At 40.5% G+C, this 24,653-nt stretch overlaps 1 protein-coding gene across 1 annotated transcript in view; it reads left to right on the top strand.

Annotated features, from left to right (window-relative positions):
• LOC121654645 (unconventional myosin-VIIa-like) overlaps positions 1–23,901 on the top strand; it is a 76,922-nt gene extending 53,021 nt beyond the window's left edge. The window contains exons 26-47 of the mRNA XM_042008862.1: positions 892–1,018; positions 2,696–2,815; positions 3,331–3,504; positions 3,608–3,835; positions 7,888–8,058; positions 8,133–8,250; positions 8,328–8,454; positions 10,117–10,286; positions 10,367–10,557; positions 12,049–12,173; positions 12,261–12,418; positions 12,883–13,036; positions 13,258–13,413; positions 13,495–13,600; positions 14,866–14,979; positions 16,864–16,951; positions 17,044–17,159; positions 19,438–19,623; positions 19,942–20,058; positions 20,179–20,262; positions 20,598–20,717; positions 23,436–23,901. Of these exons, the coding sequence (XP_041864796.1) occupies positions 892–1,018; positions 2,696–2,815; positions 3,331–3,504; positions 3,608–3,835; positions 7,888–8,058; positions 8,133–8,250; positions 8,328–8,454; positions 10,117–10,286; positions 10,367–10,557; positions 12,049–12,173; positions 12,261–12,418; positions 12,883–13,036; positions 13,258–13,413; positions 13,495–13,600; positions 14,866–14,979; positions 16,864–16,951; positions 17,044–17,159; positions 19,438–19,623; positions 19,942–20,058; positions 20,179–20,262; positions 20,598–20,717; positions 23,436–23,528 (3,043 nt within the window). The 3' untranslated portion in view covers positions 23,529–23,901. The remainder of the gene's footprint in view (positions 1–891; positions 1,019–2,695; positions 2,816–3,330; positions 3,505–3,607; positions 3,836–7,887; positions 8,059–8,132; positions 8,251–8,327; positions 8,455–10,116; positions 10,287–10,366; positions 10,558–12,048; positions 12,174–12,260; positions 12,419–12,882; positions 13,037–13,257; positions 13,414–13,494; positions 13,601–14,865; positions 14,980–16,863; positions 16,952–17,043; positions 17,160–19,437; positions 19,624–19,941; positions 20,059–20,178; positions 20,263–20,597; positions 20,718–23,435) is intronic.
• Positions 23,902–24,653: the final 752 nt, after the last annotated feature.

Below are 24,653 nucleotides of genomic sequence, written 5' to 3' on the forward strand. Positions count from 1 at the left end.
CAGCACGTCTGGTCTTCAACCAGCCCAAAAGAGCTCATGTCATTCCGCTGCTAAGTGGTAAAGTGACTTAAAAGATAAAATACTTTGATAATATCAATTCAAATTATATCATTAAACGTATAGAAGCAAATTATAATCCAGCAAACAATGAATTTGTTTAAAAATGTGTTTTGAGGTGGTCCACAATAAAGCCTGATCTGTTTTAGTCTTGAACCAGGTCTGAGGTTGTACTCTGGCTGCAGTTATTCAGAAACACAAATAACCACTGGTTCCCACCAGATGGCTGGTATGCAGAATACAGCAGGATATCTGCACCACTTCACAAAGCTCAAATCACTTCAGTGAGTTCACTGGACTCCAGTGGCCTCCACAGTAACCAGATCTCAGTCCAGTAGAGCAGCTTTGGGATGTGGTGGAACGGGAGATTCTCATCATGGATGCAGCCGACAAACCTGCAGCAACTGTGTGATGCTGTCATGTTAATATGGAGCAAAACCTCTGAGGAGTGTTTCCACCACCTGGTTCCATCTATCACACCAAGAATTAAAAAGGGGTCCAACCAGGTATTAGAAGGTGGTACTAATAAACTGGCCAGTGTGTACATGCTCAGAGTTTACATAATCAATGCAAGTGAGGAAGACATTGATGGAGGAAGTTTGATTGATTAAGACTGTCAGTGTCCCAAAAATGTCCCAAAATGCAGCCAGGTTTCCAGCTCCTAGTTTGGAATCCGGACTTTATATCCTGCAGCAGGAGAGTATGTTCTGATAAACTTAGTTAAACTTCAATCATCCAGACTGTTGGTACAGTTAATTTTTCTACAACAGTGATCATCTGTAATCAGTGCTTCAGATATGTTTGGTTTAGTAAACCTGTTGTTGTGTCTGTCAGGGATGAGATCTACTGTCAGATCTGCAAGCAGCTCACCCAGAACCCGTCCAAAAGCAGCCACGCCCGTGGATGGATCCTGCTGTCCCTCTGCGTGGGCTGCTTCGCCCCCTCTGAGAAGTTTGTCAAAGTAAGAATCTCACTTCTGAACTCGTGTGCTGAAGGTTATGATGATCCTTCAGATTACTGCAGGTGATATTTCCTCTTAGAGGCTCTAACTAAAATGAGCACTTATCACAAACACAAACTCTCATGTTTTTTTTTTTGTTTTTTTTTACTTCTACCTTCTAATTGTAGCCCCACACAACCAATTTTCTGGTACCTTCCACCTTGTTTCTGTCCTGTAACATTTTTCCTAAACTTACCAGTTTAGATCAAAGATTTGGCTACAAAAAACAGACAGAAAATCATCTACAAACCAGCAAGTGAAATTTAAAAACATATCGTTTTACCCAATCTTGCAAAGAATATGTTAAATATGAAAGCTGCTGAGTTCTATGATCTGCCACCAAAATAATTTTACAGTAATAGTTCAACAAATTGCAGGCCCTACATCCCATTACCATGGGAACCATTTGTTCAGTTGAGGAAGAAGCATCACATAAAACAGATCCTAAAGAGGAGAGCCATGTTAACAAAGATCAGAGCTGTCATGATGGTGCTCGCTCTGATCTCTGAGACATGTCTGAAGATTTAAAGAGCAGATCAAATCAAATCAAACTATTTAAAGAGGACTTCTTTATGCATAACAGCAGCAGAAAGTGCTTTACATAATAAAAACAACAGTTTTTGCATCATAAAAACACAAGCAGTCACACTCCCAAGTTTATCACAACCAAGTTCTGAGACTTAACAGGTTATCATAAACATAAAAAACTGTTTTCTAGTTTTACTTTTTCACTGTGAAAATAAGATTTTCTGAGTCACAAGATTCAATCATTTTCTCATGATTATTATTTTACTTTTTAAATCAAAAGCAATCTGATCTTTTTAATTTTTTGTCATTTTAAAGTAGCATGGTGTAACTTTCTGACCTCAAGTATGTGTGTCTGACTTACAATGACATTTATTATCCAAATTCCTGGAGCTGATGTTACCCTGCAGCATCCTGAGGTTGAGAAACTGCACTTACCAATTTTTTTTTTTTTTTTTTTTTTTCGGGACAATGCGTTACAGTAGCATTTAGCTTTACAGTCAATAACTGCATATCAACACACTATCAACACATTTTAAACCTGCACCATGGCTTATTTGTCAAAGAAAGAACCATCTGAACCATGAATGGAGCACTAAATGTTCTTATTCAATGACAGCTTGTATCTAAACAGTCCTCTTCGTCATTCTCTTCACATTTAGACATCAGACCAAGACCTAAAACATGATGAGGGATTTATGATGTGGTTTAACCACCGCTGTTCTTAGCTTTTGTTTTAATAAATTGTTTGAAGTAAAGGAATTGCCATCACATGGTTTTACTTCAACATCCTACATTCATGATATAATATCAGTGTAGCAACAACTTTTTACATTATACATAAATTTAACTTCAAAGTTGAACATCCCTAACTTTTTAAGGGAAGTGTATGTGGATGTTTTGAGGTTATCTTCAGATGTTCTCAGCAGGTATGTGGTGTTTACAAAAAGAAACCAAGAGAAGAATAAAAACATAATTTCTGTAATGCCACCTTTAATCAAAGGGATTGTTGAAATGTTTGGAAATTGAAGTGTCTCTTTTGATTAATGAAAGTTTTCTCTATTCATGTTTTTCTTTTGTGTTTATTTTCTCCTCTTTCTATCATTTTGTCAGTATTTACGGACGTTTTTGATCAACGGTCCTCCTGGTTACGCTCCGTACTGCGAGGAAAGGCTGAGAAGGACGTTTGTGAACCTGACCCGGACACAGCCGCCATCGTGGTTGGAACTGCAGGTACAGACCATCATGTTTGCTGCTGGGGGTGTGGGTGGTGTGTCTGTAGGGTTTAAAAGCAAATGATTTCTCAGTAACAGAAACTGTTTCTCAGTAACAGTAACAGTTTCTCAGGAACAGTAGTGTGTAACTCTGTGGGGTAAATGTGTTGGATAGCTTACCCTTTAGGTGATCTGCAGAAGTTTTCCAGGTATATCTATTGATAGATTAATTTTACGTCATTTTAGCCTCATAATCTGACATCTAAGGCAGAAAACATCTGCATGCTGACTGGGATTAAAGGGGTTCAGCTTGTACAGGAAGGTTTATATTAAAAAAACATAAAACAGGCCGACCAAAAATAGCTAAAGATGGCTGGGAGTTTTCAGGGTTAAATTTCAGATCCGTTAACGTGATTAACAAACATGTAACCATATTTTAGTTGTTCTTTGACATAAGTGGATTCATTTTTATTTATGGGACATAATGATATATTTAAAATGATTAAACTATAATCTGATTTAATCCTCCTTTAGGCCACAAAATCTAAAAAACCCATCATGCTGCCAGTAACGTTCATGGACGGCACCACGAAGACTCTGCTGGCAGACTCCGCCACCACAGCCAGTGAGCTCTGCAACGCGTTGGCAGATAAGATCAACCTGAGGGATCGCTTCGGCTTCTCACTGTACATCGCTCTGTTTGACAAGGTACAACCTGATCATGTTCTGATGTATTTACACTGTGTGAACGATGGCATTGTGCAGGCCTGACAGAGGAAGAGTTAGATGTGATGGAGGTCCTCTCTTTCAGGTGTCGTCGCTGGGCAGCGGGAGCGACCACGTGATGGACGCCGTCTCACAGTGTGAGCAGTATGCGAAGGAGCAGGGTGCCCAGGAGAGGAACGCCCCCTGGAGGCTGTTCTTCAGGAAGGAGATCTTCAACCCCTGGCACAACCCTGCTGACGACTACGTTGCAACAAACCTCATTTACCAGCAGATTGTCCGGGGGGTGAAATTTGGAGAGTACCGCTGTGAGAGGGTGAGCAGCCGCATGTTACCAAGCCCCTATGTGGGTTATTGTGTCAAACATCTGAAGTCAAGGTTGGAAGGGTTTCTGGATATTTCTGCAAAGCATTTTTCTGTTTTTAGCTTTCATGCATTTTTAAATTAAAAAAGATGAATTGGGTAAATACAACCTCAGATGAACAACACATTGTGCATTTCATTATTTATTCAACAAAAACTAAATCAAAATGTAGAAACTAAGTCCACCTTTATTGCTTCCAGAAGATTTAAGGTCAGTAGTAGCTGGATGCTGCTGATCAATCCACAGATTAACTCATCATAATCAGTGTGAGCTCCTCTAAAAAGGTAGATGTTTTTTCAGTTTTGGGCTCTGCAGCGTTCAGGTGTTTTTCAACGATGTCAAGGAGGAAAGACATCAGCAGTTGTCTTAGAGAAGCAACCATTCTATCAGTCTGGGAAGGGTTGTCAAGTCATTTCCAAACTGTGTGGAGTCCATCGTTCTCCAAAGAGAAAGATTATTCACAAGACAGCTGCCAATCTTCCTGTGAGTGGACATCCCAGTAAGTTCAGTCTAAGGTCAGACCATGCAATGATTAGAGAAAGTATAAAAAACCCAAGAGCTACATCTCAGACTCTCCAGGCCTCAGTCAGCATGTTAAATGTTCAAGTTTATGACAGTCCAGTTAGAAAAATTCTGAACTAGAAGGGCTTGTTTGGAAGGTTGCAGGAGAAAACCTCTTCTCTAAGAAGAACATGGCAGCATGGCTAAAGGCTGGTACACACATAACCTCTCATTTCCACCGGGTGTGTGTGCGCCGCGTTACGGCTGCGCCACGGCCTCCCCTGCTTTTCGCAACCATTTTAGTCAATGGTTTGATCCACACCGGGCTAAACTTACGCGCCAAGTCAATTTTTGATGGAGCATGACCCAGAACACATCAAACTCAGCAGTTCAGATAGGGGCAGACAGGAAATCAGACACTGGAGCAGTGTAAAAACTTCCGGTATTTTTCAAAATAAAAGCCGCTATGCAGATTTGCGCTGCTGAACCATGTAAACTTTACGTCCTTAATTGGTCAGGGGTCTCAGTGTTGTTGTTTTTTTTTTTTTGTTGTTTGTTTGTTTGGTTGGGTTTTTTTTCATCATGAGACGTTTATCCTGGAAATGGGTGGACAATTATAAGATTCTCCAATTCTCCTGTGACTTCATCATCTCACGGATCCAGCTAGGCGGACTGCACTCGAGGGCGATCCACACCTGACACGCTCCCAGTGTGGATTTACGCACCACAGAGGTCGGAACAAAACCGTGGCGCAGCCATAACGCAGCAACACAACGGGTTAGGATTTTTTAAATCTGAAGAGATTTTTTTATCTGTTCGAGACCTCACTCATGAAGATAAAATATCAGGCATTTAACAATGTTGATCATACTGTGTGTGATGGCTCTGATAAGCTCAGCACAGAACAACACACACATAATGATGCTGTCCAACAACGGATCAAGAATCTAGTTCTCTGAGCCAGAGATCTCACGTGACCAAACGTGATCTAACAAAAAGAAACATAGCAACAACCAGAAAAAGGAAGAAGAACCATGGTAACAACCAGAAAACACAACACCCAGCATGGAAGAGGAGATGCAAGACTGAGGAATGATGGTGGTCTTGACCAGACAATAAAATCAATAAAACAATAAAATCAACACAAAATAAAAACAATACAAGCAATAAAAGCAAACTCATACAGGGTGAAACGCCAATGAAAAGAGGTGGGTCTTAAGAAGGGATTTAAAACTGAACAGTGATGAAGCCTGTCTGACCTGCAGTGGCAAAGAGTTCCACAGTCCCGGTCCCGCCACAGGAAAGGCCCTGTCCCCTCTGAGCTTTCGCCGCATGGCACCTCCAGGAGCAGCTGATCTGCTGACCGGAGGGACCGGGAGGGGTCATTTAAAGACTTATGAACACATAAAAGGGTCTTTCGACTATTGTTAACAGAAAAATCCAGAACTGAAAAAAATAACTAAGTGGAGACAGCATGATCCTTCCTTGCTCCCCAGTCAGCTCTCTTATTGGCTACATTCCGTTCCACGTCACCATCCACACTGTCACAAGCTTTCCTCACACACTTCAAGCGTTTTGGTCGTTAATATTGAACATGTTCAAAAATTCAGATTGTGGGCCACGGCCCGTTTTGGAGCCGATTATCGGGACGAGTTTGTTCTTAACACACCTCAGACCAAACGATCATTTTTGGGAAACTCTTATAAGACTTCAGATAACCGGGCGTTTGCAGTCCATGGTTGGGAAGGGGCAAAATCAGGACAAAAACAGCCCAATAATTTTTATGTGTGCACCCAGCTTTAGGTTGTTAAAGATGCAACAAACCACTTTTGGAACACTTGGCCTCATTCACCAACTGTTCATACGAAGAAATTTGTTCTTAAATCCTACTTACAAACATTTTAAGAAACTCCTGGAATTTACCAAAATCTTTGTACCTTGGATTTGTTCTTAGCTAAGAACAAAACCTACGAACGCTCAGGAGAACTCATAGAAACATCTGAAAGCCGACACATTCAAACAAAATCAGCATTCGTGTTTTCTGCTGTTCTTTTTAATAAAATAAAATAATACAGCTACAGTAATGTTTTTGTCAGACTTTTAAATAACTGTTGCTGAAGTACAAGCATTTTGTTATTTAAGATAAATACCAATATGGCAGATCCAAATGTTTATAATTTTCCTCAAGGGAAAATTAAACTATTTTTCATCTGTTTCATTCATTCAGGATCAAGTCACAGTCAGGATGCCAGATCCGTTCCCTCAACCACAAGAACTGTGACTACCAGATCCACCTGTTGAATGTGGTCTTTAATAATTAAAATTTACAACAGTGGTTTTTTATTACAATAATTACAGTTATTAAGAAATCAAAGTTATTTCCATGTTAATAAAACCTATCTGACTCATCTGGATGATTCATCAGATGCACTACACACTCCGTAGGTGAATTACATCTTAAAATGATTCCACAGCAGGTAGAAATTGGCATTACAAACTGTAGAAGGTGCAGTAGGCTATGTAATGAAATCATGCTTCATTGCATATCTATATTATTATTTTTTGTTTTCATTCATCTATTTCGGATTCTGTTTGTTATTTTTCCTCATCTGTTTCTCTTCTGTCTGTTTGCACATGGCCATGTGCATGCACATGGTTTAACTATGCAAAGTAGGACAAGGCAGCTGTTTTTTTCAGCTGAGGAGAGATTGGTATTCACCAATGTAAAAGCAAAGATAGGATCAATCCCGCAGTCTATGGACATGTTCATGAATCTGACAGAGGGCTTTCATAAAAAAATACTTAAGAACAAATTGAAGAAGATTTTTAAGAAGATATTGATGAATGAGGCCTGATGTCCTTTAGACAGACCAGGCCAAAGTGGACATGTTCAACACGGTTGATGCATCTAACAGGGGTGGTGGAGGGATGATGATCAACAACAGAATGTCTGAAGAACTGAATCAAGAGTTGATTTGATCAAGTCAAAGTCCAGACTTCCACCTGATTGAGATGCTGCACACCTTAACTGAAACAATGATGAAGAGTCTCCACAATGAGGACACAGACTGATAACATCATACAGAAAAAAAAAGTGCTTCAAGTTATTTCTGGGAAAGGTGGATCTGAATAATACGGTGGACTTGATTTTTAAACACTGATTCTGCAGTTTAGTTTAGTGTGTGTTAGTGTATCTGGCACCAACAGCCATGCTGCATTGAAAGTCACTTAAACCCCCTTCCTTCCTTATTCTTTCCTTATTCCTTCTTATTATGCTTAGTTTGAATCTCAGCAAGTTGTCTTCACCATGTCTACATGACTAAATCTGTTGAGTTGATGCCGTGTGATTGGCTGGTTAGGTGTGGAACAGTTGGAGCTGATAAAGCGGCCAGTGAATGTATAATTGATCAGTCAGTCTGGTCCTCATGAAAGGATCAAGTCTGATCTGGAGAAGAGTTCTCACTTTCTCATCAGATCTTGTCTTCACCCTATGTGTCCTAAAGGAGGAGGATCTGGCTGAGCTGGCCTCTCAGCAGTACTATGTGGATTACGGCTCTGAGATCCTCCAGGAACGTCTGCTCAGCCTCATCCCGTCTTACATCCCCGACAGAGAAATCACAGCTAATAAAACTGCAGAGAAATGGGCTCAGCTCATCATCGGTGTCCACAAAAAGGTATTCATGGTGATCAAAGCCAACACTTTGTTTTTGTGTAGTGCAGCACTAAATACCAGTTACTCACTGTGCAGGGATTACACAACAAAAGGAGGCTGAACACACAGAAGGTGAAGGAGGATGTGGTGGATTTTGCTCGGTTAAAGTGGCCTTTACTCTTCTCACGCTTCTACGAGGCCTTCAAATTCTCAGGTTGGGAGCAGCAAAGTCTGCATTAAGAGCTATAATCTTACGTTTCTGTTTTCATGGGTACAACTGTCCATTCATAGGGCCCAGTCTTCCTAAGAATGACGTCATCGTGGCGGTCAACTGGACTGGGGTTTACTTTGTGGACGAACAGGAACAGGTCCTTCTGGAGCTTTCCTTCCCAGAGATTACAGCCGTTTCCAGCAGTAGGTAGGTGTTGCAAATTGTTCTAAATCAACTAACTGTACCTTTACAGAGTAAGGGTCTGGATTTGGAGCATATCATAGTACTGAAATAGCCTTGATAAAAGTTAGAAACGATCTCCTGATTCATTCGTCTTCTGACATCTTTATCTGCTTTTCACACAAGTGACAGCACAATGTTGTTGCAAAGATCTGAACATCTATTCAGGATAAAAGGTTCTTCTTTGATCATATTTATCAGACAGTTTAACATAAATGATGCGCCCTCCTCATAAGCTGAGTCAGTAATGGTATTCCTCAGTGATCTGGACTTGGACCAATTCTGTTTTCACTTTAGATGTTTCTTTATCAGAAGCCATTATATTAATTTCCAATGTTATGCTGATGATACCCTGTTTAATTTATCAATAAAACATGAAGAAATAAAAAAAAAAAACAGTCATTTATATTCCAGACTTGTGTCTGAGACATTAAAAACTGGATGAACATCACATTGACTTCTCTGGCAACTGTGAGGGACCCTGGTGTAATCTTTAACCAAGACTTAACTTTTCTTCCACAATCTCTTCCTATATTTCTGCCTTCTGTCTGAAATGATAAACCCATAATAAATTACGTATAATTTCACAACTACAAGGGCTGTATGGTGGTCTCTACAGAATGCTGAGACATGTGAGATTATTACACAAGTTTCAGATTCAGGATATTTTTTACTGTCTGAGTAAATTCACCTGGAACACGCCATTAATGGTTTAGCTGCATACTGTATAAATAAAGTCTAATGGTTTCCTATCATCTACAATGATGTGTGACACGGCCTGCAGCCGCGGTACCAGGAAGCGGACCCAAAAGCAGAACACTTAGACAGCTGGGAGAAAGGTGCGACAATGTTTATTAATGAGAAGTGTTGGTAGCTTGATCCAGGTCCGGGCAACTCTTCTGTGGAAAGGGCAGAGGGTTATTGCAGGGAAAGGTGCTGGGTTGTGTCAGCTTTGACAGCGGCTTACTGTGTTTCTGCGTGAGACTGACTGTGGAGGGGTGAACCAGGAGATGTTATCTGTGGATGGTGTTGTGAGCTTGGTTGCAGGCAGGGCGAGCAGGCAGGCAGGTAGCTTGATGTGAGGAGTAGTCCAAAATCCTGGGTGCTGAGGTTAACTGAGGGAATCAAGGTCTTAGTCTGTAGAAAAAATGACAAGGTCAATAATCCAAGAGCAAAGCACAGATAGATCGTAGGTAGAGGCCTGATTACCACGCTTCATTGAATGACAATCTGGCGAAGACTGGAGCTCCTGCATGACTCTAAATAGCCAGCTCTTCTCCCGGCTAACGAGCCCGCTGATGAGCTGCAGGTGGTGTCAATTGAGGCTCCAGCCTCCGCCCTCCGTCCCCACGGCAACCTGCTCAACCCAACCTGCAAACTCACACACATACACACACACACAGCCATGACAATGTGCTCTCATTTACTTTAATACATGCTGTACATTTATCCTTTTCTTTTATATTCCTGCTTTTATCATTAGCTACATGAGTATTTATTGCTATTTGCAACTTACTTTTATTATTTGCAAGTTTTTTTTTTGTAATTGTTTTATTTAGATTGATTTAACTGTGATTTTATCTTTATCTATGGAGAGCATGTTGTTAAAGAAGAACTGTAATTTTCCAGAGGGGGTAAACTCCAGGGTCAGAGTTTCACGTTGGCCACCATGAAAGGAGACGAGTACACGTTCACCTCCAACAATGCAGAGGACATCCGTGACCTGGTGGTTGCCTTCCTCGAGGGTCTGAGGAGGAGGTCTAAATACGTGGTGGGACTGCTGGACTGTCTGAACCCCGGTGAGCTTCAGTGATGGCTTCAAGGCAAAATCCTGCTCATGAACTGAACTGTGACCCTTTCTGTTTTCGCCGTCTGACAGCGGGGGTCAATTCCACATTCCTGAGTTTCTCTAAAGGGGATCTGATCATCCTGGACGAACATGACGGGGAACATGTGATGAACTCAGGGTGGGCTCATGGAGTCAATGACAGGACCAAACAGAGAGGGGACTTCCCTGCCGACTGTGTCTACGTGCTGCCCACCATCACCAGGCCACAGTATGACATAGTGGTAAGTGATGGTTAAAAATAATCAGCCTCTTCAGCATTTTTCTTTATCCATTCATTTTGTTACAGCACAGAACAGGTATATGGCGCTCTTCCTCCGCTGCAGTTAGTGCTATTAACTATAGGCTGTACAGTGGGAACACAAGTTGGGGCAACAAAAATAGGAATTAAAAAACACATAAAAGTCAAGTTTAGTAGTTTAGAATTTCGATTTTTAATTAGAGGAAATGGCTGGGTTTCAGTCATGTGACTTTTGGAGGCTCATGTACTTGGTGGTAAGTGGTGGTCAAACAAACCAAAATGGTTCACGACCAAGAAGATGAAAACGTGAAAAATCTTGGAAGTCTAGAACTTCCTGCTGAGTGGATGGATTAAAGCAGCTGGAACTAAAACCCCTTCATGATAAATTCTGTGTTGATTTTGATGTCTTTTTTTTAGCTTTGTTGCTCTGTGTTTACACTCTGGTGTAAACAAACCATGGCCCAGTGTTTGATTCTGTCATGGCCTAGAATCTCTGTATGAGCTTAGTTTATGTCTTCATCATCAGAAGGTTTGCTAGGCCATCCTGGTGGCTGAAGCTAAAACATTAGCTTAAAATGAGCTCAGCTCAGGTGTTGCTGTTGGCTTCATGCCTAGCAACTGTTAGAGAAGCAGCTACAGTGGAAGCAAACAGAGAAAGATACTAAACAGCTGAAGTAAAGGGATTTACTAACATTTAACCAAGTGATCACAGCCAACTTTGACATAATTGGACTCAGCTACTTTTAATCCCATCTAAATGTTCACAGGCCTATTTTCTTAATGTCTCTTTGTAAAATCCTTGGTTTACTCTCCCTTTTTTATGAGTTTATGAGGAACCCTGAAGTAACCTTGTTCAGTTTCTTGATCTAAACAATTAAATCAATAAAAAACAGAGTAAACATCAGGCATTTTCCAGTGATCAAGAATATGTTGGTTTACAGTCAGCTGGTTGACCACCATGAAACGCGACCCTGCTGGACAACCTGATATATGTGATATCAGGTTGTTCCAAGTCTACTGCAAATCTTTTTTTAAGTAGTTGAATTGTTTGCCGACAGCCCCTTGCAGAGAGAAAACTCTCTCCTTCTCTGGGAGGTTCTTCTTATTTCCATTCTTGCTACTTGTAAATAGCTGAAATATCCCAAATGAAAAATGTCTAACTTTCATTATTTTTGCATTGTTTTCAGGTAAATAAAGTTAAAGAAATTAAAGAAAATATTTGAACTATTTGCAAATTTGCTGTCCATGAAGCTATTTCTTTGTGTGGCGACACCAAATAGTGACTGATGTTCATTTTGTGTAAAGTGACCTCTGACGACACAATAGATCCGTTAATGAGAAATATTATTGATCAACATAATAATCTTTTATTAGACACGCCGTGCATGACTTAAAATGAATCGTCTCAGTTTAGCACCATGGTCCTCCAAACCTTTTCACATCTTGAAGTCCTCCTCTGCTTCCACCATCTCAGGCTCTGGTGACGATGACTCCTGATCAGAGGCGAGAATCTGTCAGCTTGTCTCAGATGAACCTTGCTGAGCGGGACGACAAATCCAAGGCCTACACGCTGGAGGAGTACTCCTACGACTACTTCAGGTGCAGTAACTAAATCAGCTAAATCAGTCATCAGAAGTACATGATGTGTGGACGTTTGTTTCCTCTAACCTCGCTGCATGTCTCTAGGCCTCCTCCGAAGAGCACTCTGAGCAGGGTGATGATCTCTAAAGCCCGAGGGAAGGAGCGTCTGTGGAGCTGCATCAGGGAGCCTCTCAAACAGCCTCTGCTGAAGAAAGTCCTGGCTCATGAGGAGCTCTCCCAGGATGCCTGTCTGGCCTTCATCGATATCCTTCAGACTACTTCTGTCTTTAAGCTCCACCACTTTCTTCTTTTAGGCTCAGTTTGTCAAGTTTTTTTTTATTTATTTATTTATTTAATTTTGTATTGAGTGATCATTTTTATTTCAGACCTTAACATTAAAACAAAAAGTAAACTCGTCATGACGTCATTAACTCGTCATTATGGACGAGTTAATGCTAAAATGCCGGGGCTTTAATCCTGTCAGGGTTTGCAGTGATCACTTAGTTAAATGTTTGTTAATCACCTGACTTCATATGACATGATTTACATCTAAACTGTAAAAATACTCAAACCAACTTCTGTATCTTCCTTAAACTACATGAATCATTTACATTTGACCACTTTGTTCCCCAGAAGCCTCAGAATCATGTTTAAAACTAAACTAAATGCAGAAAATTAAAGCTTAATACTTCCATCTTGCTGTTTGTGTCCTTGACTGTGTGTGTACCTGTGATGAAGTATATGGGCGACTACCCATCCAAACGAGGGCGTTCGGTCAACGAGCTCACAGATCAGATATTTGAAGGAGCGCTGAAGGCTGAGCCCCTCAAAGACGAAATCTTCTGTCAGATTCTCAAGCAGCTAACAGACAATCACATAAAGTAAGTCTGAAACACAGGAGAATCACTCGTATTTCTGTGGTTATGTGAGTCGCATTAGACTTAAACAGCTGACCTGAATCTGCATCTCTGCCTGGCATCAGTGAGTTTTAGCTCATTGTTTAGTCTTGCTAGCTGTGAATGTGAGCTGTCATGGTCTGTGAGCTTTTCTTTTTTTGGGAAGTTAGCAAAAACTTTGACCTGATTGTTTCGTTTGTGTGCAGGTACAGTGAGGAGAAGGGCTGGGAGCTGCTGTGGCTCTGCACTGGTTTGTTTCCACCCAGTAACATCCTGCTGCCTCATGTCCAGAAGTTCCTCCAGGCCAAGAAACACTACCCGCTGGCTCCAGACTGCATGCAGCGCCTACAGAAAGCTTTAAGGTAGCTGACTCTTGCGACCAGTCCTCTACAGCATCTTTAGTTTTGTGGTCACTTGATTTTTCCTCTTTGTTATAATTGCAGAAATGGATCGAGGAAGTATCCCCCTCACCTGGTGGAGGTGGAGGCCATCCAGCACAAAACTACTCAGATCTTCCATAAAGTTTACTTCCCTGATGACTCAGATGAGGTCAGTGACGAGTCTTGGCTCTTACTGGTCATTATTTTAAAAAAAAGATCACTCTGGTTGTCTGTGGTGAGCACTTAGCGTGACTTTTAGATGCCCTAACTGTGGCGAATGTTTGTATGATATATTCGCTACCATTCAAACCCCGTTAGATCACTGGCACCTCCGAATGCAAGTGATATTATCAACTCTGTCAACAGTGTCTCAGGAACGGTAGTGTGTAGCTCTGTGAGGTAAACTGTGATGGACAGCTTACCCTTTAGGTGATCTGCAGACATTTTCCAGACATTTTTATCCCATTCAGAAGGTTTACAATCCAGCCACTAAATGTAGTGTTTATTCAGAGACTCTAGCTGGTAAATCCACAATGATCCATAATAACATCATCATTTATCCCATTTCTATCATGAAAAGATTACTGTCACTACTATGTTGCTAAGAGACCTCTATTTAGACCTAGAAATGATGATGAAACCACTTCCTATCAAACTTTCCACCAATCAGAGAGCTTAGATTGACAGTAATGTCCAATCAGGAGCAGCCAAAGATCAACAAGTGAGCAGAAAGTTCTATGTGTGTCTGAAAAGAAGAAAATAATGCTCCTCTATGGCTGGAATAAAGCCAAGAAGATGTTTCTGATGCACGGTGGCGCCACAAAGCAGCTGAGTTGGAGTTGGTTTTGTGAGGATAGCAGCTAAATAGTAGCAGCCTGTTTTGTGTTTGTTTCAATGCCAATATTTTCTTTCCTGAAAGCCAAGACTTGAGAGAATGATGTGCAGATGAGAAAAGGCTTGGTCGCTGTTGATCTGTGTCATTTCTACAAAGTTCTGTTAGTAATGTTTATGTTTGTTAATGTTTATGTTTACTGAGATCCCCATTAGCGTCAGCAGCATGCTGCATCAGCTATTCTTCCTGGGGTCAGTTTAGAGTAGAAAAAGTATACAATTCACATGTTTCATAGGTTACAAATTAAATATTAATATAACATTTTGATCATTAATAAATTCTGTTTTCTTCTTCTGGTCGGTCTTTATGCTGCTATATCTATTCATACATGAATTTTACATCATTTTAGCCTTAATCTAACAACTGAGGCTGAAAACATCGTATTTGTAAAAAAAAAAAAAGAAAGAAAAACAAGCAAAAGAAACCAAAACAGGTGGATCAAAAACAGCAAACAAAGACATGTACTTTTGGGGCTTAAAATTAATCAGAACTTACATTTTCTGTCAGTTCACATCATTAGTTTGATGTGTTTTTGTTTGCAGGTATTTGAAGTGGAATCGAGCACAAAGGCCAAAGACTTCTGTCATAACATCTCTGGACGCCTCATGCTCAAATCCTCGGAGGGCTTCAGTCTTTTTGTGAAGATCACAGACAAGGTGAGAAGTCCAACCATAGCCTGGCTGTGGAGAAAATTTTTCCACAAAGTATGGATGGGCAGCTTTTGTCAGCCTTCCTGAAGCATGCTGCTTTGGACAGCGTGTCAGAGCTTGTGTCCTTCTGTAAATGTCACGTGACCGATGACGTTCAGTCGAAGTTTCCAATGTCACTGCTGCCTGCAGGAAGCTGGACCCACATTTGTGAAAAGAGGCCTGCAAACACCTGTGTCTTAGATTTATTTACGTAAGCAAAAGCTGGACAACATATTTATAAGTTTATTTATAAAATATAGCTTTTATGACAAATGCTATTTATCTATATATCTATTGAAGTTTTAAAATATTCTTTGTTGGCTTTAAAAGATTTGTTCACCACCTGTAAATCAGAGGGAAGAGTGTTCAAAAATCCACATTTTTAAAAGAAGGCAAAAACACCAGAGTTTGAGTGGAATTGACAATTCTTTGTTAAGCCAGTAATAAGAAAACAATACATATCTTCTCGAGAAGGAGGCCTGTTAGCTTAGCTTCTGGTCAACTAATACACGAAGTGTCGGGACCCTTCGGTTCAGCCAAAAGACCCGCCTACCTAAATTATCCTCCTTATTTATAGTGATACAATGCATTGTGGCTATGTGCGTGCATGTGGTGTGCATTCATGTGAATGTGTATTTTGCAAGGTGGTCCTTCCTTCTTCCGGGAATTTGGTCCTCCTTTTGGGGTACGTCAGAGCTGAAAGGAAAGAAGATGCTTCGCTCTGCCTTGTTATCTGTCTGCCTTTTTTGCTGACTTTCTTCTACCTGTTCCCACAGTTTTACACAAAGGCTGTACTTTTTAATGATTTCTGAGTTACTGGGAAATTCCGTTCTGCTAGGAGTGAATAGATAAGCACAGAGATGTAACAATATTTACGACTACTCCCTACTGGACATCCAGAACATTGTCAAGGTCCCTGTTATTTTCTCAGTATTGAACTCAGTAACCCTGTATGAGTTTGTGTCCTGTTTGTGAATGCATTATCTGTATGCTGTGAAGGAATAATAATAATTAAGCTGTTTTCACGTCAGCACCACTAAATAATGTAGCTCTATTAATTAAAATCAGAGCCTAATGCATGTTTACTAAAATCTAAGGATAAAATGTAAATGAATAAATGAATAAGAATGCTTAAATGAGTAAATGAATAATAAATGAGTAAATGAATGAGAATGCTTATAAAATATTTGCAACACTATCTATCCATCTAGCAAGATGATGGAGCTAGCTAGCTATCTAGCTAGCTAGCTTTTCATTTGCATTGACTTATTCCACCACCAGATGTCGGTATTGAGGCTTTCCTGAGGCTTTACTTGCCTACCACAAGGTCCAATCAGGAGCAAAATTGATTGACAGGGACATATTGTGAGACACTCCTGGGGTCTTTTACTGAGAAGCAGATCATTGTTGGTTCCTGATGAACATCTCAGTCACACCTGGATGATCATGATTCTCTAAACCTGCTTCCTTCTAGCTTTTCGTATTATTTTTGCTCGTTATGTGTGTCTCGAGGTGTATCTCCATGTATCTGTCATTCTGCATCTTATACTGGTTGAGCTGGTGGTTTTGCCGTTATTTTGTTCTTACATATGTTTATTTTGTGTCTGATCGTTTATTTGAGCTACTTTCTGGTTGTTTTGCTGCTTTACCTCCAAGTCACTGTGGTTGTTCTGTGCTGCGTTTGGTAGTTTGTTTCTTCTCACCTCAACAAATGTCTTAAATAGACACATCTTCTCTTAGATTCTTCTTAGTTATGGCAGGTGCAGCATCTGATTGGTCCAGGCTGCTCATTGGAAATAAATTTCTTCATATTTATATAATCAAACACGTATTGTTGTCCTGGTTTTTCAGGTCATCAGCGTGCCGGACGGCGACTTTTTCTTCGACTTTGTGAGGCATCTGACCGACTGGATCAAAAAAGCAAGACATGTAAAAGATGGTAAAACAATTGCTTCTTCTTTAAAGCTCTAACTGGTTTGAATCAGTGGTTTTTCTCTTTGTAATGGTTTATCTGGTCCCGTCTGTATGTAGGGAGTGCAGGTGTAGTGCCACCACTGACCTATCAGGTGTTCTTCATGAAGAAGCTTTGGACTAACACGGTGCCGGGGAAAGACTCCATGGCTGACTCCATCTTCCACTATTACCAGGTACAAAGAGAAACCAACGTTGGAAGCTCCTCATCCTTTGCAGACCCAGCAGAAGCCTTAAATGCGCTGGCAGTGGCAGGTCATTTCCTTGCGATTTGGCTAGAATCGCATGGTCATCGCACATCCAAGCGCGGTCCAGGCCCAGAAAGCAGACTTTCAGGGTGGGAGATAAGACCTCCATTTAGTTTCATGAGTCTGCTTTGCTTTTTTAATTAGTGTTGGGCAACATAAAAAATTTAATCCCAATTAATCACATTGTTACTGAGCAAATACAATGATGATTAAAAACTGGTTTATTAAAAACTGTTATTATTATTATTAGAAGTACCTCTGTATGAACAAACGCTTTCTGTAACTTTTAATTTAAAACCATTTATTTGTAAAAAAAAAAAAAAAAAAAGCTGCTTTAACAGCAGTTTTTCTCAACAAGCCAGCAATTAAAATATTCATGTAAATCACAGCTTAAACATTAAAGTAATAAAATCAAATATATATGAGAAAGAGGGGTGAAAATTTCAGGATTTATTAATTAAAAGGTAACACGTATAAAAAATGTATGTTCCCTATTTGAAAAAACTAAATTAGACCTAAAAAATAGAAATTACTTCACCTATCCTTAGCAGGGAAAGTGAACTGTATCAAAACGAATGTGCTCCTTCCTTTACCTCGTTCACTGTACCCTCTTTACCTCCCTAAATCTTTCTTTAAATCTCTTGATAAGGCTTTTGTTAGAAAAAATTTCAATGAACGACAGACACTCGGATCGATGAGCCACAGGAGACCCGTTGAACACAGGCCAGCCGACAATGTCTGAACTGGCTTCCAGTCCAGGACACTTCTTTATATACCCCCATCACCCCCTGGGAAACTGTTGTCCCATCCACTGGTGCAGGACTCCATAACCAGGTTTCACACTGACCGACCACAGCAGGAGGGTAATAAAGTCCTTTGATAGGTTTTTACAATTGTATCCACTCCCAGAGGTTGACCTTAAAATAACTGTGTCCTGTGAAAACAGTTCTGGTCACAATCATTCTCTCACAGATAGTCAGTATCTCATCAATACAGTCAATACAAGATTTTTCCTTCAGCTTTTATTTCATTTATATGGGACGGAAAGAAGTCTAGAATACGGTTAGAATTGCTGCAGAAGCCTAAAAATCAAGGTGGCTTAGCTTTTCCAGATTTTTGTTATTATTTTTGGGCTTCAAATGTTCAGAAAATCATGCATTGGCTCCACACCCCTGACACAGACTGGTGCTTCTTTGAAGCTGCATCTTGTATCTCAACCTATCTCAGAGCTCTGTTCACCTCCAGTCTGCCTCCCAGTAGTCATAAATACCCTTAAAATATGGTTTCAGTTTAGACAGAAGTTTAGATTCGAAAATCTTCTTCATTTAAGTCCCATACACAATAATCACCTTCAGGCAAGGTTATATTCTGAATTCACTCTTTGGCAAAGGCGAGGTATTCATGTACATAAAGTCTATTTTTGCAAGTTTTGAAGATTTTTCACACAAGTTTAGTCTATTTCATTACTTCCAAATCCGCCACTTCCTTCAGCATCATAATTTCAACTTTCCATACTTACCGTCACCCTCTGGTTTAAATGATCTGCTGGGAACACCTTTCAACTCTAAGAGACTCATTTCAAGAATAAATAACTGTAACTGCAAGACACAAACCTTGCAAAGGTCAGAGCAGATTGGGTGGATGAGTTAGGGGAGGAAACGACAATACTTCCTGTGCCAGATTAAGCATAATTTAATTTAAAATTCTACATCACATCCAATTCTCAAAAGCAACACTGGCTGAAAAGAAAACTAGAGGGGTCTGAATACTCGCTAGCAACAGAGTCACTAAGCTGACAGCACAACAACAGTGAGAGCTTTTTATTTTTGACGGCACATGCAGTGTTTTAAGCCCTGAAGTAGCATAACTCTAAGCCAGGGATACCTGCTGAGAAAGAAGAAGAATATCACAATTAATGACAGAGTCAGATATTTCTACATAGAGGGTAAAGAGGGCAGAGAGGAGCAAACATTTTTAGGACACAACAACTAACAGGAATTGCAGTAGCAAAATCTGAAACTAACAGATGCATGGACCAGTTGTTCTGCATCACACTAAGACAGGATGTTCCTCATTATGGATAACGTTGAATGTTAAAAACAAGTAATTTTCTTTATAAACAAACCAAAATTCTGCTTCGTTTTCATGATCAGATCTCCAGAAAGACGTCATCAGTGTTTCAGAGCGACTGTGTTTCTCTGTGCAGGAGCTTCCCAAATATCTCCGCGGATACCACAAGTGTTCGAAGGAGGAGGTGCACCAGCTGGCAGCGCTGATCTACAGGGTGAAGTTTGAGGATGATAAATCCCATTTCCAGAATATTTCCAAAATCCTGAAAGACCTCGTCCCTCAGGACCAGATGAGACATCTGTCCCCTGACGACTGGAAGAGGGTAAGCAGCATTTCACAGAACGAAATCTAAGTGAAAGCAGGTTTGGATAAAATGTTGGTTTTTCTCATCAGTTTGATTAAAAATGTTTTTTCATGAGTGAAAATGTTGTATTTGGATTTAATATTGCAAAGTTTTGTGTTTATTCTCTCATTTCTGTAACAAAGACCAGTTACTCCTCACTGAAATGGACTCTGAGATTTATTGATCATCTATTAACAAATGCTGTCTAACTTACACAGAGCAGCCATAAATAAACCTTATTTCTCTGCTGGAGTTGTTAGGCCAGCTTTGTTAATAGTTTGTGTGTTTCTCTTTCAGTCCATCATGACGCTGTTCAACAAACACTCAGGAAAGACGCGTGAAGACGCCAAACTCTCCTTCTTAAAAGTCATTTACAAGTGGCTCACGTTTGGTTCTGCCTTCTTTGAAGTCAAGGTAAAGACATCAGGAGGAAAATTTTTATGAGCTGTTGATCTTCTGCACTGAGCAGATTGATTCATTTTAGCTATAAAAAAAAAGCAGAACAGTTCGGTGAGATTTATGGTTTTCCTGCAGCAAACAACTGATCCAAATTACCCAGAAACCCTCCTGATTGCTATAAACAAGCATGGAGTCAGTCTGATTGATCCGAAGTCAAAGGTGAGAACACGTTTATCAGTTTGGACTGAGTTAACAACCAAAATGTTTGTTTTAAGAGCTGTAAAACTAACTTAGTTTCTATAGCAGGGATCTCCAACTCCGGTCCCCGTGAGCTACTGTCCTGCAGGTTTTGGAATCTACCCTGATGCAACACACCTGACCCAAATCACTGGGTCATACCAGGCTTGTGCAGAGATGTGTTGTAGTAGGAGACATCTAAAACCTGCAGGACAGTAGCTCACGAGGACAGGAGTTGGAGATCCATGTTTTATAAATTATGTTGGCGTTCTTTTTATATGCTAGTACTGAATTTGTGCTAATGCGACATCCTGTAGGACATCCTCACCACTCACCCCTTCACTAAGATCTCCAACTGGAGCAGCGGAAACACCTACTTCCACATCACCATTGGAAACCTGGTCCGAGGCAGCAAACTGCTGTGTGAGACGTCCCTGGTGAGTCGCTGAAGTCACACAGAATCAGAGTCAGTGCTGAGAAGAGAAATAAACCACAGTAACTGTCCACCTTCTAGTACCGGGTTGGACCCTTTTTCCCTCCAAAACTGCCTTAATTCTTGTTGTGATAGATGGAACAAGGTGTTCGTTCCTTTGAGGTTTTTCTCCATATTGACATGACAGCATCACACAGCTGCTGCAGGTTTGTCGGCTGCTTCCGTGGTGAGAATCTCCCTTTCCACCACATCCCAGAGCTGCTCTACTGGGTTGAGATCTGGTGACTGTGGAGGACGTTGGAGTCCAGTGAACTCATTGTCATGTTCAAGAAAGCAGCTGGAGATGATCTGAGCTTTGTGACATGGTGCATTATCCTGCTGGAAGTAGCATCAGAAGATACTACACTGTGGTCATAAAGGGATGGACATGGTCAGCAACAATACTCAGGTAGGCTGTGGTGGTTAAACCAGGCCACGATGGTACTAAGGGCCCAAAGTGAGCCAAGAAAATATCCCCCACATCATTACACCAGCAGCAGCCTGAAGCGTTGATCCAAGGCAGGATGGATCCATGTTTTCATGATGTTTCCACCAGATTCTGAACCTAGCCTCTGAATGTGGAGCTGAAATGGAGACTCATCAGACCAGCAACGTTTCTCCATCTTCTATTGTCCAGTGTTGGTGAGTCTGTGTGAATTGTAGCCTCAGTTTCCTGTTCTTAGCTGACAGGAGGCACCCGGTGTGGTCTTCTGCTGCTGTAGCCCATATGCTTCAAGATTGGACGTGTTGTGTGTTCAGAGATGCTGTTCTGCAGACCTTGGTTGGAAACAGTGCTGATTAGACTTCCTGTTGCTTTTCTATCATCTCCAACCGGTCTGCTCATTCTCCTCTGATATCAACTGTTGGCCCTTTGATGGACTGGTGACTTGTCCAGGGTGTAGCCTGCCTCTCACCTAGGAGCTGCTGGGATAGGCTCCTGCCCCCCTGGTCTGGAATAAGCAGGCATAGATAAGCAGACTCGATGCATGAAAAATAGGAAGATTGTAAAGGGGAAAAATAAAGGCAGACCAAGAAAATGTGAATGCTTCAGGACAAAAAACTAAAAGTAAGATGCCTGAAAACAGAAAATGCACAACAACAGAAAATACTAAAACTGAAGGTCTAGAAAAGTGTAAGAAACCAGCCAAAGGAAACAGTTTATATCCAGAAAAATAAACGGTCTCTAGCACCACTAAAGCATGAGAAAACTAGGTGGACTTAAAAGAAGCAGCGTTTGGGAGAAGGAGATGATGCTGGAACTTTTGTTTGCTGCAGGACAAGTGAAACATAGAAAGATGTTTGAAGGGTTTCTTTGAGCAGCTGTCTCCAACAGCAGAGTCTAAAGCTGGATTTATTTATATATTAGAGAGGAAACAGGCTAGAGACATTAAGGCCAACTTGAGACTGGTCTTTTCAGTGAAGCATTTCTTTAATACTATGATCACAGGGTCATGCATGTTCACCTGTTGAAGATGTAACACAAGGTCAGAAGGGTTCCTATTTCCTACGCAAGCTGAAAAGAGCTAGAGCCCCCCATCCATCATAACTACCTTCTGCCGAAGCACCATCAAGAGCATCCTAACCAGATGCATTTCTGCTGCTGTACTAAACAAAACAGAAAGCTTTGCAGCGGATGGTGAACTCAGCTGGGAGGATCATTAGTGTCACACTCCCTGGAGACTTATTCCAGAGTCTCCAGGCCAGCTCTTTTAGACTGGTAAACAGCTTCATCCCCCAGAGTGCCCCAGGATGTAAGAGAGGAATGTTTCATCCTCTTCCTCCTCCTGTGATGAAGGAGATCAGTCTGCTTCTGTATATTTTAAACTACTATATGATATTAGGTGAGAGGACATACTGTACATGTTTAAACATCATTTGTTGGCCTTTTAATTTACTAAATATAGAAACAGCCACTGAATATTTACTTTGCATATCAGCCAGTGTAAATAAAAATAAAGATGTCTGGATATGGTCTAAAACAATCTGATTTAACTTTCTGAAAGTTGTTTTTATCCTACATCTTAAGTGTCCTACATGTGTGTTTTTCTCCAGCGGGATTGAACCTAAATAAAACTCATATTTTGTTCTGTCCACCAATATCTTAATCTGTGTACAACAGTTTTAATAAAGTTAAATATCCAGTTCGTGGACCAGTGGATTCCAACTTCCACAGTGAGTCAGGCAGCAGTTTTCTCCCATGATGCATCTCTGCTGCAGCAGCGTTATTATCTCTTCGTATTCCTCGTACGCTGCATTGAGAACCGCTTACTCTAATGGGGTGAAATATCTGGCACACTTTTTATCAGAGGTTGCCACGGTAACTCCAGGTATCGGCACTCCAGTGGTGCTGGCTTTTTGTTGTGGTTCCCAACTCTGGGTTGATTGAACCAACTCACAGCAGCTGATCTGGAGCTGAGTTGCCCAACCAGAGTTTCTTTTTAGAGTCAGAGTTAGCTTTTTTTCAAAGCTGGCAGGACTTCTATCCGACACCAGCTACTGGTCCTGTTTTAAAACTAAAAGAAAATAAAGAATTAAATAATGATAAAATGCTGAGGGTACGGGATGAAGTGCAGCATTTCTTCACTCTCCAATAAAAGCTGTATCATAAAACTTAAAGTTCTGCAGAACTCTGAGAATAAACATTTTATATGTGTGTGTGTGTTTGTGTGTCCACTTGCTCCAGGGCTACAAGATGGACGACCTCCTGACCTCTTACATCAGCCAGATGCTGACAACAATGACCAAACAGCGAACATCCCGGGGCAACAGCAAGTGAGCATGCAGCTGGAAAGTCATCGATCTCACCAAGTCAATGGTGCACCACACACAGTGTGAGAAGAAACACACTCCTGATGTAAAACTGACGCTGTGAACGTTGTCATGCGTGCGAGGACCCATCAGCCCTGTCTTAAGCCACCTTTTTGCCTTTGAATCCCTTTTCACAGCTCAGTTTTGTGACTTTGCTGTGAAGTTTTGTTGTTAAACAGTTACTGCCGTGATTTTTAGACTTTTTCTGAAGTATCAGCATCCGTGTTTAAACAGCTAAACAGAATTTTGATTTTCCCATGAATAAAAAGTTAATCTGGGTTGTATTTATCGAGTATCTTTGAATGGGAATTTGTTTTAGCAGCCAAAAATTCAAAGGTAATTTCTCATTGGTCATATAAACCTCTGAAAACAGCAAGCAGACAAAGATGTCAGGGCACTGTGTAACATGTAAATAAACACAAATCTCATCAAATCATATTTTATTCACAGTAGAGAAAAAACAACATATAAGTTATTGAAACTGAGACTTTTTACCATGTGATGGGAAATATGAGCTGATGAATCTGATGGCAGCAACACGTCTGGAAAAAGTTGGAGCAACAAAAGGCTGGAAAAGTAACTGGCAAAAATAGCTTGCAGAGCATTTCACAACTAATCAGGTTAACTGTTAACAGGTCAGTAACATGACTGGGTATAAAAGGAGCATTTCAGAGAGGCAGAGTCTCTCAGATGGAAAGATGAACAGAAGTTCACCAATCTGAGACAAACTGGCTCTATGACTGTGGAACAATTTCAGAAAAAAAATATTCCTCAATGTAAAATTGTGATGACTTTAAAGATCCATCATCTACAGTTTAATATATCAAAAGACTCAATTCAATTCAGCTTTATTTGTATAGCACCACTTTAAGGCACGGTAAGTTTATTTGTATAGCACATTTCATGTACAAGACAATTCAAAGTGCTTTACATAAAACATTAGAAGCATTACAGCAAAAAAAAGCTAAAATAAAATAGATAAAATCCAAGAAATGAAGTTCCAGTATGGAGAATTTAACAGTTGTTTTGATAAAAGGCAGCAAATAGAAAAGTTTTTAATCCTGATTTAAAAATGCTGAGAGTTTCAGCAGAC

The sequence above is a fragment of the Melanotaenia boesemani genome, chromosome 15 (assembly GCF_017639745.1).
Source record: "Melanotaenia boesemani isolate fMelBoe1 chromosome 15, fMelBoe1.pri, whole genome shotgun sequence".
Taxonomy (NCBI): Eukaryota; Metazoa; Chordata; class Actinopteri; order Atheriniformes; family Melanotaeniidae; genus Melanotaenia; species Melanotaenia boesemani.